The sequence below is a fragment of the Thermobia domestica genome, chromosome 8, assembly GCF_964235325.1.
Source record: "Thermobia domestica chromosome 8, izTheDome1.hap1.1, whole genome shotgun sequence".
NCBI lineage: Eukaryota > Metazoa > Arthropoda > Insecta > Zygentoma > Lepismatidae > Thermobia > Thermobia domestica.
In genome coordinates, this window is record NC_137461.1 from 295,138,580 (window position 1) to 295,156,455 (window position 17,876).

Consider the following 17,876-nt stretch of genomic DNA (forward strand, 5'->3'; position numbering starts at 1 on the left):
ATTGTGCATGTGTTCTTGGTATCTTATTTTTTCGTGTGTGGAATCAGCAGTTCTGAGTTCATTATTCATGAGATTTCTCTTATGGCGAAATGGTGAGTGTTTTCTTTTTTTAATTCATATTATTTTTATTCTTGATTTGTTTTGCATTTGAGTATTAGGCAAAGTATTTGGTTTGCTGCTGCTTGTCCTATTGTCTTGTTGAGATGTATTTTTTTTTCTTTGTCATGCACTGATTTATGATTAGAGACGAGTGTTTTTTTTTTTAAATTTTTCCCTTCTTATCTTAGCTTTATAGTAGTGGTGTGATTATTTATTATTATTTTGGATGTTTTTATGGTACTTGAGCGGGGGGGTTGGGGGCGGTAGCCCCCCATTTAGATCTCAAAATTCATAGTCACCGCTTCACCTGAATTGATGTTTAGTAACATTGTGGCCCTTGTACTTATAGTATAATTCTTAACTTCGTATAGTAACATTGTGGCCCTTGTACTTATAGTATAATTCTTAACATCGTATAGTAACATTGTGGCCCTTGTACTTATAGTATAATTCTTAACATCGTACATTACTTTCACTGTGTTAGTAATTGTAATCGATTCATGTGATCCGGTTCCGGGAGCAGTTTAGGAATGATTCCTAAACTGCTCCGGGAACCGGATCACATGAATCGGTTGAAGTCACAGTTGGAGTCAAAGTAAAAATTTGCCTTTAAGGGTATAATATGCTTTCTTTATATCTAACCTCGACATCACTACTCCATCTGAGAGTTCTGCAAGAACATCCTCAATTCTAGGCCTATACTGAGGATTTAAGATTAAATTACGATTAAGATCAATATAATTAATTACAAGCCGTTTGGAACCATCCTTGTTTCTCACCAGGAAACAAGGAGAGGAATAATCACTAGTACTAGGCTGAATTATATTATTTGCTAATAACTCATCTAGAATAACATCAAGTTGTTTTTGAGCAACCCTTGACATAGGATAAGCTTTATGCTTAATAGGTGTATAATCTTTTAACAAAATAGTATGCTCGAAATTTTTAACTTCACCAACAACATTATTAAATACAGCATTATAAGTTTTAACTAAACCATCTACATACCGTTGTAATGAAGGATCCAGTTCTAAAAGTTGAGGATCTATGTGGACTGAAGGTTCCATTGAATCCTTATTAATGGTCTGGTACAATAAAGATGATGATGACACCTTAGCAGAATAGCTGGCAACACTGCTATTCCCGGAAAGCCGTCCCATTTCAGTAACATCACTTCCAACAAAAGCTCTCGAATGTAAGTCTCTATGGTCACTATTTGGATTTTCATTAAACGGATTGTCTACAACATCTCGTAGAAACATTTTTGTCGAGTTATACTGTATATCACTGCTATATGGTAATTTATTAACGTCCTCATTATCCGTATTATTGAGGTTAATTTCACTAGAAAAAGGCAATGACGTATTATAACGTAAAGGCACCACACTATGCTCCAAATCTAATTTTAAAATATTATTATTTAAATCAATAGTGGCTTTAATAGCTTTTAGTTCGTTAACTCCGATAATGAAAACAGGTTGCAAGTTAGAAACCAAACAAAACTTGAGTTTATAAACCTGACGTCGGAAGCGTAATGGAACATAAACAGCACTGTCTAGTTTTATTTTCTGTTGATCCACTCCCACACCACTGAAATAATCAGTTAAGATTCGCACAGGAAATTTCTGTTTCGAGTTCCATTGCAGGAATCGTTCCTTGTTTATTAAAGACACTGTACTACAAGAGTCCAAACTACCAATAAGATTTTCTCCCAAAATATACGCAGACACAAAGGTAGCAACCAAATTATTACGATCACTTGAACAAATTTTTACTGATGTCTGTTTGTTAATTTTATTTCCCATAATCTTATTATCTTCACCATTCCGAGAACGAATCAAGGTTCTCTGCCCACTATCACCAGAAAGTGAGCCCTGTTCACCCACTGTCATTCCTTTACTCACTGACTGTTTATCATTTTTAACAAAGTTTTTCTGTGCTGACTTTTCCATAGTATATTGAGTAAATTGCTTACTATGCTGTTGAGATAAAAGTTTCTTATTTAACATCTGTTGTTTACGAATCTCACATTTTGCAACTGGATGAGGGCCACTACATTCATAACACTTTACAGTAGTTTTATAAGGTTTACTCTTTAAACATTTACTAGCAGTCTCACTTTGCACTAATGCCGAATAAATACGTACATTCTTTTGATGCAGTTCAAATTGCTTGACCATGTCTATTAATTCCGCAAGAGAGTTCGGGTAGGAATAACCAAAAACCTTATAAACAACTTCGGGATTTAGTCCGGCCATTAAAATGTCTTTTACTGCACTGTCATTTAAATGTCCATAACAAATTGTATAACTATCCACGACCTTGTTGACAAATTCCACTGCATTCTCATATGGCCTTTGCAAGCAATTCACAAATGAATCGAGAATGAATTTACGGCCTATAGGGGTCACTATCTTGTTAAATAAGAACGAGGCAATTTTTAACCAATCATGTGAGAAAGTAAAAATATTCAACAATTCGCTATGGAAGTTACCTACGGCCTTCCCTATAGCTGCCAGGAAAGATGTTTAATTTAGCTATTTTATAAACTGACAACAAAAACTGAAATAATATACAGTCATCCTGACCATCACAAATAGGTATTTGTTTACATAAAGTAGTAAAGCTGTCCGCAGCAATATCCACAGTTACTTTATCGAAATTTGTATTAAAAGGCATAAATGAATGTGAATCGCCACTACTTGTGAATCGCCAGACACAATTCTTTCTGGTTTAAGAGCAAAAGAATGAACACTTTCGTTTTCTTTTTCTTTTGTCTTCAAAGCAGCTGATTCACACGGTGTCCCGACAAAACGTACCAGCGACAAAACGTACCACTTGAATTTTCGCGACAAAACGTACCACTTTTGACGACCTGTCATAAATGACAACCTGTCATGGATTAACTAAAGCATTTCTGATATTTATTCCACGACAAAACGTACCACTTATTTAAATTACAACCTGTCTTGGACTAAATAAAACATTTCGGATATTTAATCTGCGACAAAACGTACCACTTCAAGCATTTTTTTCAGCGTGTTCACAGATTATTCTCCAGATCAAACAAACTTCTCTTAAAGGTTCTGTACGTGACAAACGTAACATTAAACACGTTTATCAGCGAGTAAGAGAACACGAGTCTTCCAAAATACATTAGACCAATGTGGATGCTTACATATCTAACAAAAGAGAACATAATGTTAAGAAACTACTTCCTCATGAACAGGTAAAACAACGGCAGTATAAGGTTGAGAAGAACAGACAGGTAATGTATCGAGTTGTCAAAGTGCAGAAACTCATTGGTAAAAGAGGAAATGTAGCAGCCTATAAGCTGAAAGACACAGCTATAGATCATGGAAACTTTTTGGATATTATTTCTTTCTTAAGCAAATTTGATCTTCCGCTTAAAAGTAATTTAGATAAGGTCACCGAGAAGAGTCATATACGAGGAATTAAGCAGGATAGTGGTCGCATAACTTTTACTAAACACGGTGAATTATGTTTTGAATGCTATCAACACACTTATCAGAGAATATATTTCGAAAGAAGTCTCTCAAGCTTCAATATTTTCTGTTCTATTAGACACTACTCAAGATATAGTAGTTTCAGGCCAGTGCTCTGTTGTTTTACGGCATGTTGTTAAAATGGTTGTTAAACAAAGTATTGTTGTCATTGTAAAATACATATCTACCGCAGACCAGTGTCCTTGCGGTTTACTGCTGGAAATTCTGCAGAAGTTGATATTAAGAAGTGTATTGGAAATTCAACCGATGGCTCAAGTAACATGCAAGGACAATATTCGGGTTTTACAATTCACCTCTGATCAGTTACACGTGTGATTCAGTTGATTTTGAGTTTAACGGCCCTTTAGCAGCGAGGCTATATGAGACGGGACATACTGATTTACGGGAAATCCGAACAACATGAGCTCCCGCCAGGAATCGAACCCAGGTCTCCCACGACAAAGGCGCATACGCTAACCGCTTAACCACTAAGAAACTCAGTTACACGTGTGGTGTTACGCTCATATACTCAATCATGTCATATGTGATCTGAGAAAAAAAATGCACTGATTCTGTGTCATTGTTCTGCTGAATGGCTGTGCGATATTTATGCGAGTCTTATCAGCGAATGAACATTTGGAAGATCAAATGTTAACAAAGGCGTCTTACAATTATTGCGGAAACAAGATGGTAGAAAACACACTGTTTTTCAGAAAAAGTTTGGTCATGAAATATGAAAATGAAGCTGTTTCTATCCAATGACCAGGTACTGCATCGACGCATTTAACACAATATTGGACATGGTAGTTTCGAGTATTTCTTCAAGATTCAAGAAGCAATGTACTTTATGGATTATTTGGACCCTAGACACTTCAACCAAGTAAGAGAACTTCCAGACGTGCCTTTCGATAAACTTACATATTTTCTGAAAAACTTCAGTAAAGAAGTTTCCAAGGATACTATAAATGTATTCTCTTGGACTTTTGAAGGACGTGGATATCCTTGAAAGTCAGTCTTGATGACGAGCACAACCGAGAAAAAATGACTGCTGATGGTGCAAGTGATTCAGAATTAGGAGAAAACATATTTCTTCACACGGAAAGCGAATGCAAAACGTGTTGCAAAATTGTCCAATGTGCTGCTTTTAATTTTGAAGAATTGTAAATTTTGCAGTAATATTTATCCAAGTTTCCAGCATACAAATTTTTATTGACTTTGCCCTTAACTCAGGTAACATGTGAAAGAAATTTTTCAAAACTGAAATAAACTGAAATACATTAAAAATAGGCTAACGAGTACCATGTCTCAGAAACATTTGAAAACATTTATGTTGATGTCTATTGAAAAAGATTTATTAAATAATATTTCGAATGCAAAAGTGATAGATACAGTAGCATCAAAAACTAGTACACTAAAACATCTGCTAATTTTGTAATATAGTATACGTTCTTCTTGAACTTCATATAATATTGTGAACAATTCAGAATAATATACTGATGGAAGAATATCAGGTTTTAATTGTCAATTGTTAATATTATTGACTTACTGTAGAAAGAAAACTGTGCAATTGATTTGTGATATTGAGATGCTGGTGGCCCTTGTGGGAGAAAGCGCCCGCGCCCCTATTCGTCCCTGGCCCTTAACCTTAGTCTTAGTCTTGGTCTTGCATCGGTACTTTTCTCACCACCAATCTGTTCAGCTTTTTACGTTATTTTGGCCGACATATATATACTTATATACCGTCCTATCAAGTGGTACGTTTTGTCGCCTGTCATTATTTGACGGCTGATTGGAAGACTCTTCGCAAGTAGTCCTCCAGTCAAGTGGTACGTTTTGTCGCTTGTCATTATTTAAAGTGTTTTTAGAAAACCCTTCACAAGCATCCCTCAGGGTAAGTGGTACGTTTTGTCGGTGGTACGTTTTGTCGCTAGTACGTTTTGTCGCGTATTCGATTCACACGCGACTCTGAATGGGTTGTTATCAGCAAGGCAATCTAAAGAACTTCCGTGAACAGCCTTGGGCTCTGTGTTCACACACACTCTATCAACAAACACCTGCCCCGTATCGCTATCGCTACTAAGTAAACAACTGGTATCATCACGTTCTGTTTGTAAGAGAGGACTAAACATATCGCCAAAAGACGATAGAGACTGTTCGTCTACCTGAGTATTAGTAGTATCCATATTCCTCTGCACAAAAATTCCATGCGAACCATTAGTAAAACCATTCAATATTAACTGACCTGGATAAGATAATTCTGAATGCTTGAACTCCATTATAAACAACAGTTGCACAAAAGCCAAGCAACTATATACTCTAAGGCCTACCGCTCACTGGCGACAAAACAGTTGCGCAACTATCTCGTCGCTGTCGCCTGCAGTCAGCAACTTCACGGCGACAAAACATTTTTGTTGCCGTACCCTCGCTCACTGGCGACAGCAACAGAAAAGTTGCCAAGCATTTGATATGACAATTTGCATAATCGGCAACCGGAACAATTCATATAATCGCTGGTTTCGGGCATTAAAAAAAAAAACTATAGCCCATTCCAATGGTTAAAGAAATAAATTTAAATAAATTAAATAAGACCTGCTTGGATAAATTTCAAAGTTCTCCTTTTCTACTAATTTCAAGACGCTCAATCCAATAGAACTATTTTCTTAACATATCCCCCTCTGGGGTCTCGAGAAAAATAATCTCAAAATTGGGTGGATTGAGCGTCCTCAAATTAGTACGAAAGGTCTGTTAGACATGTACCCTATCGTGGGCACCTTTACCATTTGCATGAGTTTTTTTTTTTTAATCAATTCACACTCGGAATTAGCGTGCACAGGTCTTCGAGCGTGTTAAAGGTCTATAAGTTCAAAAAAGTCATGAGTGGAACTAACAATGAGGTACTAAATAATTTGAAAATATTAATAATGAGGACGGGGGATGGACTCAGACGACATATAGGCCTATAACATTATTATAAGATCTTCTAAAATGTTCTTGCAATTTTTAGAAGTAAGAGGCCATGGCTCCCCAGCAAATTATCCTAATTACACCAATGCTATCAAATTTTGGAAGGTAGCGTCAACAGGGGCGTCATTTCAAACTTCGCTTGAGGGAGGCAAGAGCACTACCGACGTAAGACTTTCACGTTTTGTACTAGTAGGTCTATATTAATAGACAATAGATTAGAGTATTTATATAGGTCTATATATTTCTCAAGCTCTTGGGGGCAATTGCCCCCTCTTGCTCCCCTAAATGACGTCCCTGAGCGTCAATGAGTGACAAAAATAACAGCATTGTGTAAGCTAATACGAACGGGAACAATTATTCCAATCAAAAGATAACAATAATAACGAAAATATAAAACGACTGGAAGTAACTAACAGAACGAAACTAACAAAAGCGGCAATCCGACAACACTGTACCGTAACTGTACTCTCAGATGTTCTACGTACGTATATACATAAAATAAAAATTGATTTTCTTCGTTCTTCCTGCATATTCTTCACGTTTTAAAATCGGCTACTTTTATACTGTACAGTTTTTTTCTTTTTTATATTTGAAATGGAAAGAAAATTGATAATGATAATTTTATCTCTATTTTTCTAGTTGTGGGAAATTAATGAAAGTAGTAGTGTGTAGTATGACAGCGATATGTCATTATCGATTAATGAACGCTCATGTCCAAAATGATTGTCGCATATCTATAACCGTCTTCTTGTAAGAATATAATTTGATAATGATTTTGCAGGGTACTTTTAATACTGATACTATGTGTATAATAGGGAAATGTATATTTGTGATAAATTTCATAGGAAAAGAATTATAAGTACGAAAATTAGAATGAGTAAAACAAAATGTTGCTAAATGGACAATAAAGTTTTATTTTCGTTTTATTGTTCTTACTCTTTTGACATGAAATTTTCCACATACATGTCTTTGCTGATTATACACATACTAACATTATAAGAAATACCAGGCGAATTCGTTATCAAATTATATTCCTACAAAAAAAACATATTTATAGACAATAATTTTGTTTTTTCTTGGATGGAAAGCTCATTCTAGTTTCTTACAACAGCAAAACACACTTCCTTCAATAATTTCTTCTTTGACGCTGGGCGTTTCTCTATTTCCTCAATTAATTTTTCATATTCTTTATCACTAATTAAAGACATGCTAGTCACTAATCAAAGAATGTATTAGTTTCCATTGGGAACACTTCTTTTCACGCGCTACACACGGAACGAACTATTACGTGAAAAAACTTGTAGAAAACATTTATTATTTACTTTTCTACTTGGCGGTACCTCGGCAACTTTTCTGTCGCCGTCGCCTCAGTGAGCGGACTCCCATAAGACTCAATGTATTTTTAGATGTTGCGCAACTGTTCCGTCGCCGAGCTGTTGCCCTGCTGTCGCCCTGCTTGGCGACACCTCGGCAACTTTTCTGTCGCTGTCGCCTCAGTGAGCGGACTCCCATAAGACTCAATGCATTTAGCCAGAGCAACAAGATAGTTGCCCGACAAAATGTTGCCAGTGAGCGGTAGGCCTAAAACCGGTCTAAGACGAACGGCTATGGCTTTCGTTAATGTACTATCTCGACTTTCATACGTCAACTTAGCCTCATGAATCATCAACAATATTTTAACTTTGCAAATTAAATAAAAATTTAGACAGAAGGTAAGAACAATCGAAATATATTATGATAATATACAGCGTGCACAACTAACGATTATAACAACTTGTACATTGTTTAGCTAGTGGTCTACTTTGCCACGCTTAGTTGCATGCATGGGGAGCATGCCCGCGACCGTTCGGTCTATTTAATGGACGGGTTCCGCCTACAATGCACCCCGCCCGTAGTTGCTCAATATACGCTATATTGCACGTGCACGAAGTGCACCGTCAAGATTTGCCCCCTAACCTTGACACCTTAGTGTGTCACCCCCATTCTCTGAGGGAGTGGGATACGCCCACTGCGCGGCCAGACCGAAGTCCTGAGTGCCTACCAGTAGACCTACTGGTTGAGGCAGACTGCTAGCGAGTCAGTCCTACCATGCTCTGCAGGCATGGCGCCCGAGCGTTATAAGGCAAGCTCACCTCCCGCCCGTGTTCACCGTTACCCAGATTCCTGGGATTGGCTCCCACAAGCTACCGAATCCCACGGTTTGACCACAGCCCGGCAGAGTCCAACCCAATCCGGGGCCCCAGGCTACGCCCGAGGGGGCTTGTTCAATCCCGGCCCTGCCTACCTCTATCGTTCAACTGGCAACCGCCTTGTCATGTAGAGGTACCATGCACACGTCGAGATACTCCCATATCTCATCCCGGACCCAATGGTACGTGTTAAGTCACCATTTGAGTTTGGTGCCGGCCCATATCCCACGGACCTTCCTCCCTTTAGCAGGTTCAGAGCCGTTACCCAGATTCCTGGGATTGGCCCCTCCCCCACCTCCGGTTGGTCCTCCCGTAGGCAGGAATCCGACACTCCCCCCCCGGTAGGGTCGTCCGAACAATACGGGACTTCCTCTAGTTACGGTAGAGGTACACCGTACATTACCAGAGCCAATGACTGATGTAGACCGTTTGCTCAAGGCAGACATTGTCATTTGGGAGCCGTGTCTCCCGAGGGAACCGTGTCTCCCCTGGTAGGCCCGCCCAAACAATACGGGGCTACCTATCTTTAACGTGTTTAGGTACCACGTACACGTTGTAGCAAGCTACTTGTCCGAATCCCAATGGTACGTGTAGACCACCATTAGAAGGGACACCCACACCCTTCCTTCGGTAGGGTCGTCCAAACAATACGGGACTACCTCTTCTTACGAGAGAGGTAAACCGTACATTACCAGACCCAATGGCTGATGTAGACTGTCTACCTTTAAAGACAATGGCCATTTAGGAGCGGCGGCTCCTCTGGTAGGGTCGTGGCTCCTACACCCAGTTGAACGCAGAAGACCTGGGACGAAGGAGGGACCCACGTCCTCAGCACTCCTGAGGTACGAGTATGCGTTAGGATACTAAGTATTCCATCCCGGACCCAAGAGAACGCATAGCACTCTCTTTGAGAGCAACTGGAACTCCCCCGGTAGGGCGCTGGATCCGCCCACCCAGGGCACACCAACTACCCACTCTTTTTAGCGTGTTGGGGTACCACGCAGCCTTATCTCCCGGACCCAAGGGCACGGCTTAGTTGCCCATTTCGGGGGATACCCGAGGGCTCACCCCCGCCGGTAGGTACGGCAGCCAAGCTACCTACCCCACTGAGGACGTGATGGGGTCACACGTACTCTCCCGGATCCAATGGCACGAGTTAATCGCCCATTTCGGAGGATCATTCCCTCCGCCGGTAGGGTGTTGTCCAACCTTGACTCCAGCCCATAAGACAGGACCGGCCGAATAGAAGGACATTCAAGATGGAGCCTGTTTCCAAGATCCACTCGAACCAATCTCCCCCGCGGCCCACTGTGGCTACAATGCACGCCACAGGGACAAAGGCCAGCGGGGGTCCCTCCCCCTTTCTCAGCACGGGCTTGGGACCGGCCACGGCGGGGTTAACAGTGCACACGCCTAATATAATAATTACGACAACGATTTTGTGTAACGTAGCCTGAGTGAAGTTTATTTTTCCCCACAAAGACTAACGCCATTGGACATGTACTGTTTGAGTACATACACATAATTGATTTTAAATATGATGAATAAAACATTTAAATCTGAGTCACTATACTCCAAATATGAAATAATGTAATTTCAAAATTAGTAATGAAAATCAAGGAATTTAAATTGACTGATTTTTTAATGAACAAAATATCAAATTATTAGGTTTTACATCAAAACGACTAATTTCTGGAATAATCATGAGGCTAAGTATTTTGAACAAAAATTTCAACACTTACCAACATTGCTGACTCTAGAAATTATTACTTCCATAGCGAATTTTATTTCTTGTGCAATGCATTTAACGTTATCATTCCAAAAAGTAATTATGGAGCACTAGACCCACTTCAAAGGCTATTAATTGGGTTGCTAAACACACTCGAATGGGACTAAATTTCTTGAACTTTACCGTAACCACTATAAATGTGAAAATTTGAGTATAATTTTACCACTCGAAACTTCAATGAGACAAATATCATTAAGCCATTCACAAAATGTAACACACACTCGTAAAAGTACAGGTAGTCGTTCGCATATCGTAAATAAATTAATTATTTGAATGAAGTAGCCAAAATATTCTTCTTTATAATCTTTGTACAAATTCCGGCAACCAGACACTTTAACTTATCGATCGATAAACTATTTCTTTTCAACTTTCAGAATATACTTGTTACAGCTTATATCAATTTAAGAATTTTTTTGTTTCACATTGTTACTCTAAACTGCATATATATCTTAAGAACTTTCACTAAGATAAATTTCTATAACACTTGAATTTAACGAGTATTTGACTGTGTCCAGTTCTCGATCGTTGTCGTAATTATGAGCCTACTCTATACCCGCGCACAACCTTTAGGTTCTAGTACTCGTTATTCCCGTTATAAATTCAATGGCGCTGTTTACCAATTTTAACCGACTATCATTTTTTCCCCTTTTTTTTTCTATTTAATGAAACTGTTACAAGTACCAAAAGCAAACTTACGGGCACAAAGTTGTCCAACATAAACTTACTTGACCGAGATTGAACGAGAGACCTCACGTGCCAGAGGTATGCACTCTATCACTAAGCTACCGTCCCTCCTAGTATGAATTATTATTGACAACGAACGACATACCTTTGGCGAAGAAAGTTCATTTTTCAATTTTCTCGAAAATTGCTCATGAGAATTTAGACTCAAGCATGTTATTTTCTTCAACTCGATGTGTATATCTTATCTTTAGGCAACATTTTACTAGTTAAACAAATATTAAAATCTTAACCTACAACTCTTTTAACTATACTATGTATTGTTCTCCTCTTAATATTGTTAGAACATGAAATGAAATGTTTGAGTTTTAATTACGTTCCACGATTATGCCGGTTAGGCTAAAGGAGATGGTGATGTTGAGTAATGAACGAAATGGTGGGATGAAGAAAGTGGGAGGAAACGGGAGAACCCCGAGGAAACCCACGCACACGGTGTTGCCCACAGAAAGTTCACTTGGCGGGGATTGAGATCGAACCCGGGGCCCCAAGCACCAGAGGTGAACGCTTACCACTGAGCCACTGCGGCCCCTTAATACTGTTAGAAAATGAAATGAAATGAAATCTTTGAGTTTTACGTCCCACGGTTATGCCGGTTAGGCTAAAGGAGACGGTGATGATGAGTAATGAATGAAATGGTGGAATGAAGAAAGTGGGAGGAAACAGGAGAACCCCGAGAAAACCCACGCACGCGGTGTTTGTCCACCACAAAGTTCACTTGGCGGGGGATTAATACTGTTAGAATGAAGAGCTTAATAACATATTTTAGAATGGGTTTAATATCAATAAGGAGCATGACACTCGTACATCATCAATTTATAGATATACAAAGAAATTTGTTTTTCTTCATTTTCTGGAACACTATGCATGAGGTTTAGATTCATGCTTATCATATTGATAAACTCATTAAGATCTATTGACTAATATAGGACTGTGTCTCATTAATAGCCATTAATAGGCTAAACACTTATAATAGTGCAGAATTTTGTCGCGGTTTGCAATTTCAAATTTGAAAAAATCATAATTAAGTGAAGAAAACTTTACGTCTCACCCCGACATTACTTGGACTTGCCTCTCTTCTTAAGGGCGCTGTGGGTGTGTTTGACAATGTGTATGATAATTGCCAAAGATGTAATACTGATTAATAATAAGTGTTTGCTCTGATCACATTTCATTCTACATACTTTTAATATTAATTGTTGGGTCGTAAGGAGAAAGATGCCATGACAAAATTTAACATTTCTATGAAGTAATGAACTCTATTTCTCTTTGATAGGAACCACGTGGACCCAAGAACTGATTTGGCTTTTGGGGAATAACTTGGACTACGAAGGGGCTCAGAAGGCTCCACTTGTTGAAAGATATCCTTTCATTGAGTAAGTACCTTGATTTCAAAAATAATCCATGGCACAAAGCTGTAGATATGGAAATATACACTTATGAGCAGTTGAATCAGAGACATCTGGGTAGTAGAGTGTGAGTGTAGTATTGTCTTTTACCTTGACGACAGTGGCGATACGGCGTGGCATAGAGCCCACAAGACACTGGAAGCTTTGGAGACCCATCCTGGTCCATGATCATTGCTTAGCCTGCCGTAATCCATAAACATTGGTCGGAGCAGAGTCTAAAGCAGGTACACCTTGTCTCAAAAAGGTTGAGCGCATTCTTTATTGCTGTTTCGAGGCAAAAATTTTCAAAGTCCAACTTCGGGTATCTTCGGGAAAAAGTAAACCAGGTTGGAACCTCGAAGCCAACCTTTGCAATCGGGAAAAATCTTGCAGATGTGCTTTTCTTCTTTTAAATATAATAAGACTTGTTACCAATTATATATAAAAAAGCAACATTGATTGAAATACTTAATGTTACAATATTTCGAAACTGTATTAATGCCAGCACATGCTTGTTTGTCATTTTGCTCTCCATACTTAATGGAATATTTAGATACGTAAACGAATCTTTCCATATGTAAAAGAATGGTGAAAGTTAAGACATAGAACATTATTCTCTCCTGAGTACTAAAATAAAAGTCAAAGTAGAACAAAAACAGCGTTCGCAGTGGATATGAATGTAATTATTATCTTAAATACTGTTATATATCGCTAGAAGTATTATATGTGGAGCGCTTGTGTTAGCTCAGTGGTACGCCGTTGGATTTCAAATCATAAGGTCGAGGGTTCGATTCCCATCTCAGTCAATGCTTTTTATGAAATTCTATTTTCCGCAATGCATGAAAAATTATATAAAATAATTACATTAAAATACGTCAGTTGTATATATATAACATACAATCATTGCAGAACAAAGTGATTATTATGTTTAAAATATAACAGATGTTCACAGTACGTTGGTATTCAATGATATATGTGAATGTTAAATACAAATTAAGAAAATAATATCATCGCAATGAATAAATTATGTAGTGTATTTATTTGGAGCTATTTGTCATCGGAAGTTACTTCTGAATTTTCTCATTACAGCAAGTGATTTACGCTTTCTGAAAGGTAAAGAGACTATTCGGGTATAAACAGAAATTATTATACAAACTCCAATCTTCGTTACAGACACAAAACTCCCGATCCCCAAAACTATGTAAACACGAAATTTACGAACACGAAGTCATGTCTAAGAGACTTATTTATACTCGAGAAAGAAGGCAGAATAGGATTTCTTTCCAAAGGATTCCAGTTCAATAATCTGCAAGGCTTTTGTATATGGGTGTGGTCCCTTTCTCTCCGCCAATATATATAAAGTAAAAGCGATCGATATTAGTGTCGAATCCATAGTTCTCGTTGTTGCAGAAATTAATAATTACAACTCCGAAAGCGTTAAAGTCCAAATTTAACTCTCATCGTAAAAGCTCCTTTGTGGTTAAGCGTATAGCGTACACGCTTTCGGTGTGGGAGACCCAGATTCGGCCCCCAGCGAGAGCTCATGTAGTTCGCGTTAATTAGTAGGTCTACGTCTCATATAACCTCACTGCTGACGGGACGTTAAACTCAAAATCAATTCAATTGATTCAAAACCCATTATTATGGCGGCAGGCACGTAGCCAGGATTTCGTAATAGGGGGGGGGGGTCCGAGACATGAAGTACAGTGGTTATCACACCAGAGTTCGATTATTCTAAACTATTTTACTGGTAACATATATTGGTTCCTTTAGTCAGGATTTCGTAATGAAGGGGAGGGGGGGGGAGTTTGACATGAAATATTGTTGTTATCACACCAGGGGCTTGATCAATTTAAACGATTTTACTAGCAACATATATTAGTTTGTTAAGACTTTAAAATTAGGATATTTTAGTAAGTATTTTAGTAACAAACTATGAAGAAATCTCGAAGAAAAGAATATTTAAAAAAAGATTTGAAATGAAAATGAATTGAAATCTTTAAGTTTTCGTCCCACGTTTATACCGGTTAGGCTAAAGGAGACGGTGATGATGAGAGATGAGTGAAAAGATAAATGAAGAAAGTGGAGGAAACGGAAGAACCCCGAGAAAACCCACCAGTACGATGTTTGTCCACCACAAAGTCCACACGGCGCGAGCTAGTATCGAACCAGGGAACCCAAGCACCGGAGGTGAACTCTCTACCACTGAGCCACTTTGGGGCCTGATTATATACCAAATGTCATTTCATTTGACTTTGCAATTTGACCGTGATAATCACGCAGACATAGTTACTTTCAGTTTTTTATACTAGGTATAATAATTCGTATATTACAGGTGATTCAAAATTTTTTTCCAGCAGTTAGCTCCTCTAAAAGCTTACAAGCTGTATCTCAAAATTGAACTCCTATTGCTATTGCCACTCTTACAATTGCAAATATCAAAATCCAAAAATGCCTGAACTTTTTTCATTAGAAATGGAGATTCAGAAGAAGAAAAATGGAGATATTGAAAGTAAAACGTAGACAAGCTCACCAGTGTTCAGAAGATGCTGTCTACAATGCGCAGAACAGAATGGGACGGTGGGTAGTTGGGGGTCGTTTCGTCCAAAGATATTTCGTCCAAAGGATTTTCGTCCAGAGACATTTAGCCCAAACATTTGGTCCAGGGACATTTCGTCCAAAACACAATTGGTGCAAAAGACAATTGGTCTAAAGGACATTTCGTACAAATCACAATTGGTCCAAAAGATATTTGGTCCAAAGGGCATTTCGTCCAAAAGACAATTGGTCCAAGGAACATTTCATCCAGGGATGTTTAGTTCAAAGCACATTTCGTCCAAAGAACATTTGGTCCGGTAACGCTTTGGGGTCAAGGGTTTGCATCTATTAGAAGAGTAAAAGTGATGCATATAACATTATGACTCACAAGTAATACCTCCCAAGTGTAACACTCCGATTTTGAAAAAAATAGGCAGGTAGATACTACACACAAAATAAACGAATATGTGTTTTTCTGCGGAAAACTGGTTTTAGGGGGGCAAAAGCCCCTACTCAAAATTTTGAAAGTTGACGCCCGAAAGGCAAGAAGAGGTGGACCGAAGTGAACGAAATTGTGCACAGATATTGCAGACGTAAAATGAGGGAATACGTGTTTCGTATTTTCCTGGAAAAAATGGTTACGTGGGGCACAGACCCCTCCAAACCATTGATCACGAAATATCAAAAGTACTAATAACAGTATGTCAGATGTGTGTAAAGAACATGAAGAATTGCAACGAAACTTTGAGTAGCGACAGTACGCAAAAAAATAAATAAATACGTTTTTTTATTTTCTGCGAAAGAACGGTTTGAGGGGGCAAAAGCCCCCATCCAAAAGTTTGAAACTTGAGGCCCGAAAGGTCACAAGAAATGAACCAAAGTGAATTAAATTGTGCAGAGATATTGTAGACATAAAATGAGGGAATACTGGTTTCGTATTTTCCTGAAAAAAAGAAAAAAAGGTTTGGGTGGGACACAGACCCCTACAAAACTTTGATCGTGAAACATCAAAAGTGCGAATAACAGTATGTCAAAAGTGCTTAAAGGACATGAAGAATTGGAACGACATATTGTGTAGGGACAATACGCAAAAAATAAACGAATGCGAGTTTATTTTCTGAGGAAAAATGGTTTTAAGGGACAAAATCCCCCACCAAAAATTTTGAAATTTGAGGCCTAAAAGGCAAGAAGAAGTGTACAGAATTGAATGAAACTATGCACAGATATTGTAGACGTAAATTGAGATAATTGGGTTTCGTATTTTCCTTTAAAAAGAACGGTTGCGTATATCACGGACCTTTTAAACTGTTGATTACGAAATGTCAAAAGTGCAAATAATTATACGTCAGAGGTTCTTAAAGAGTATGGAGAATTGCAACGAAACCTCGTATGGGGACAATTCGCAAAACAATAAACGAAACGTGTTTTAATTTGTGCGGAAAACAGTGTTGGGGCCTAGGCCTTGTCCGAAAAAAAGCAAATATTACCGTAATAGCGCAGGAAGTAGTGGACCAAAGCAAATGAAATTGTGGGTAGACATTTTAGAGACCCTATGTAAAATAAGGTTTTTCGTGTTTCTGAAGTATCCCTATCTGTTTTGCTTCAAATTTGGCACATCAACAGCAAACAGGAAATTAATCGACACGTGTTTTTGTTTATGCGGGAAAACATTGTAAGGGTTAAAGGTGCCTCCTGAAATGCTATAAAATACACTATACTGTTTGTGCTTGTTGTTGATCTGCCAAATTTGAAGAAATCAGATGGAGACATTTGTGAAACACGAAAGGCCTTATTTTACGTATCCAATATCTACGTACAATTTCATTCACTTCGGTCCACTTCTTCTTGGCTTTCGGGCTTCAACTTTCAAAACTTTGGGTGGGAGTTTTTGCACCCTATAACCCTTTTTTCGCAGAAAATGAAAAACCCGTGTTCATTTATTTTTTGCATATTGTCCATACACAAAGTTTCGTTGCAATTCTTCATGTAAATTTAGGCACTTCTGACATACTGTTACTAGCACTTTTGATATTTCATGAGCAAAGGTTTGGAGGGGTCTGCGCCCCACCCAAACCATTCTTTCTAGAAAAACATGAAACCCGTATTCCCTCATTTTTCGTCTACAATATTTGTGCACGATTTCATTCATTTCGGTCCACTTCTTCTTGCCTTTCGGGCGACAACTTTCAAAATTTTTTGTGGGGGCTTTTGCCCCCAAAAACCGTTTTTCCACAGAAAATAAAAAAACACGTATTTACTTATTTTATGTGTAGTATCTGCCTGCCAAATTTTTATCAAAATTGGAGTGTTACACTTGGGAAGTGTTACTTGTGTAGCTTCTTATTTCTAAAGGAAATTTTGAAATAGAGATTTATTCCGCAATTTTCTTTTCGATAAAACAAATCTATGTTGAGATATTAAAAAAAAAACACCTGAAAACTAAATGGCCACCTTTCTTTGCTTTCATTAATAATTTTACAAAAATACAGTTTTAGCTTCGCAGAAATACAGCTGTAGCTTCGTTGGTTAAGGAATTCACCTCCCAAAATGATAAACAACCCTTTGAAGAGCATACTCCCTCTTCATTTGCGGACAACATTGCCTCCGCATGGTCATGTGAATCTTCTATTTGGTTTGAGACTTTGCAATGGATATCTTAAATGTA

General features: G+C 38.2%; 1 protein-coding gene across 1 annotated transcript in view; it reads left to right on the forward strand.

The window, feature by feature from the left end:
• The window catches only part of LOC145693732 (sulfotransferase 1C4-like), a 63,865-nt gene that overhangs the window by 19,266 nt on the left and 26,723 nt on the right, over positions 1–17,876 (forward strand). Inside the window, exon 3 of the mRNA XM_081770026.1 lies at positions 12,562–12,661. Coding sequence (XP_081626152.1) covers positions 12,562–12,661 — 100 coding nt within the window. The remainder of the gene's footprint in view (positions 1–12,561; positions 12,662–17,876) is intronic.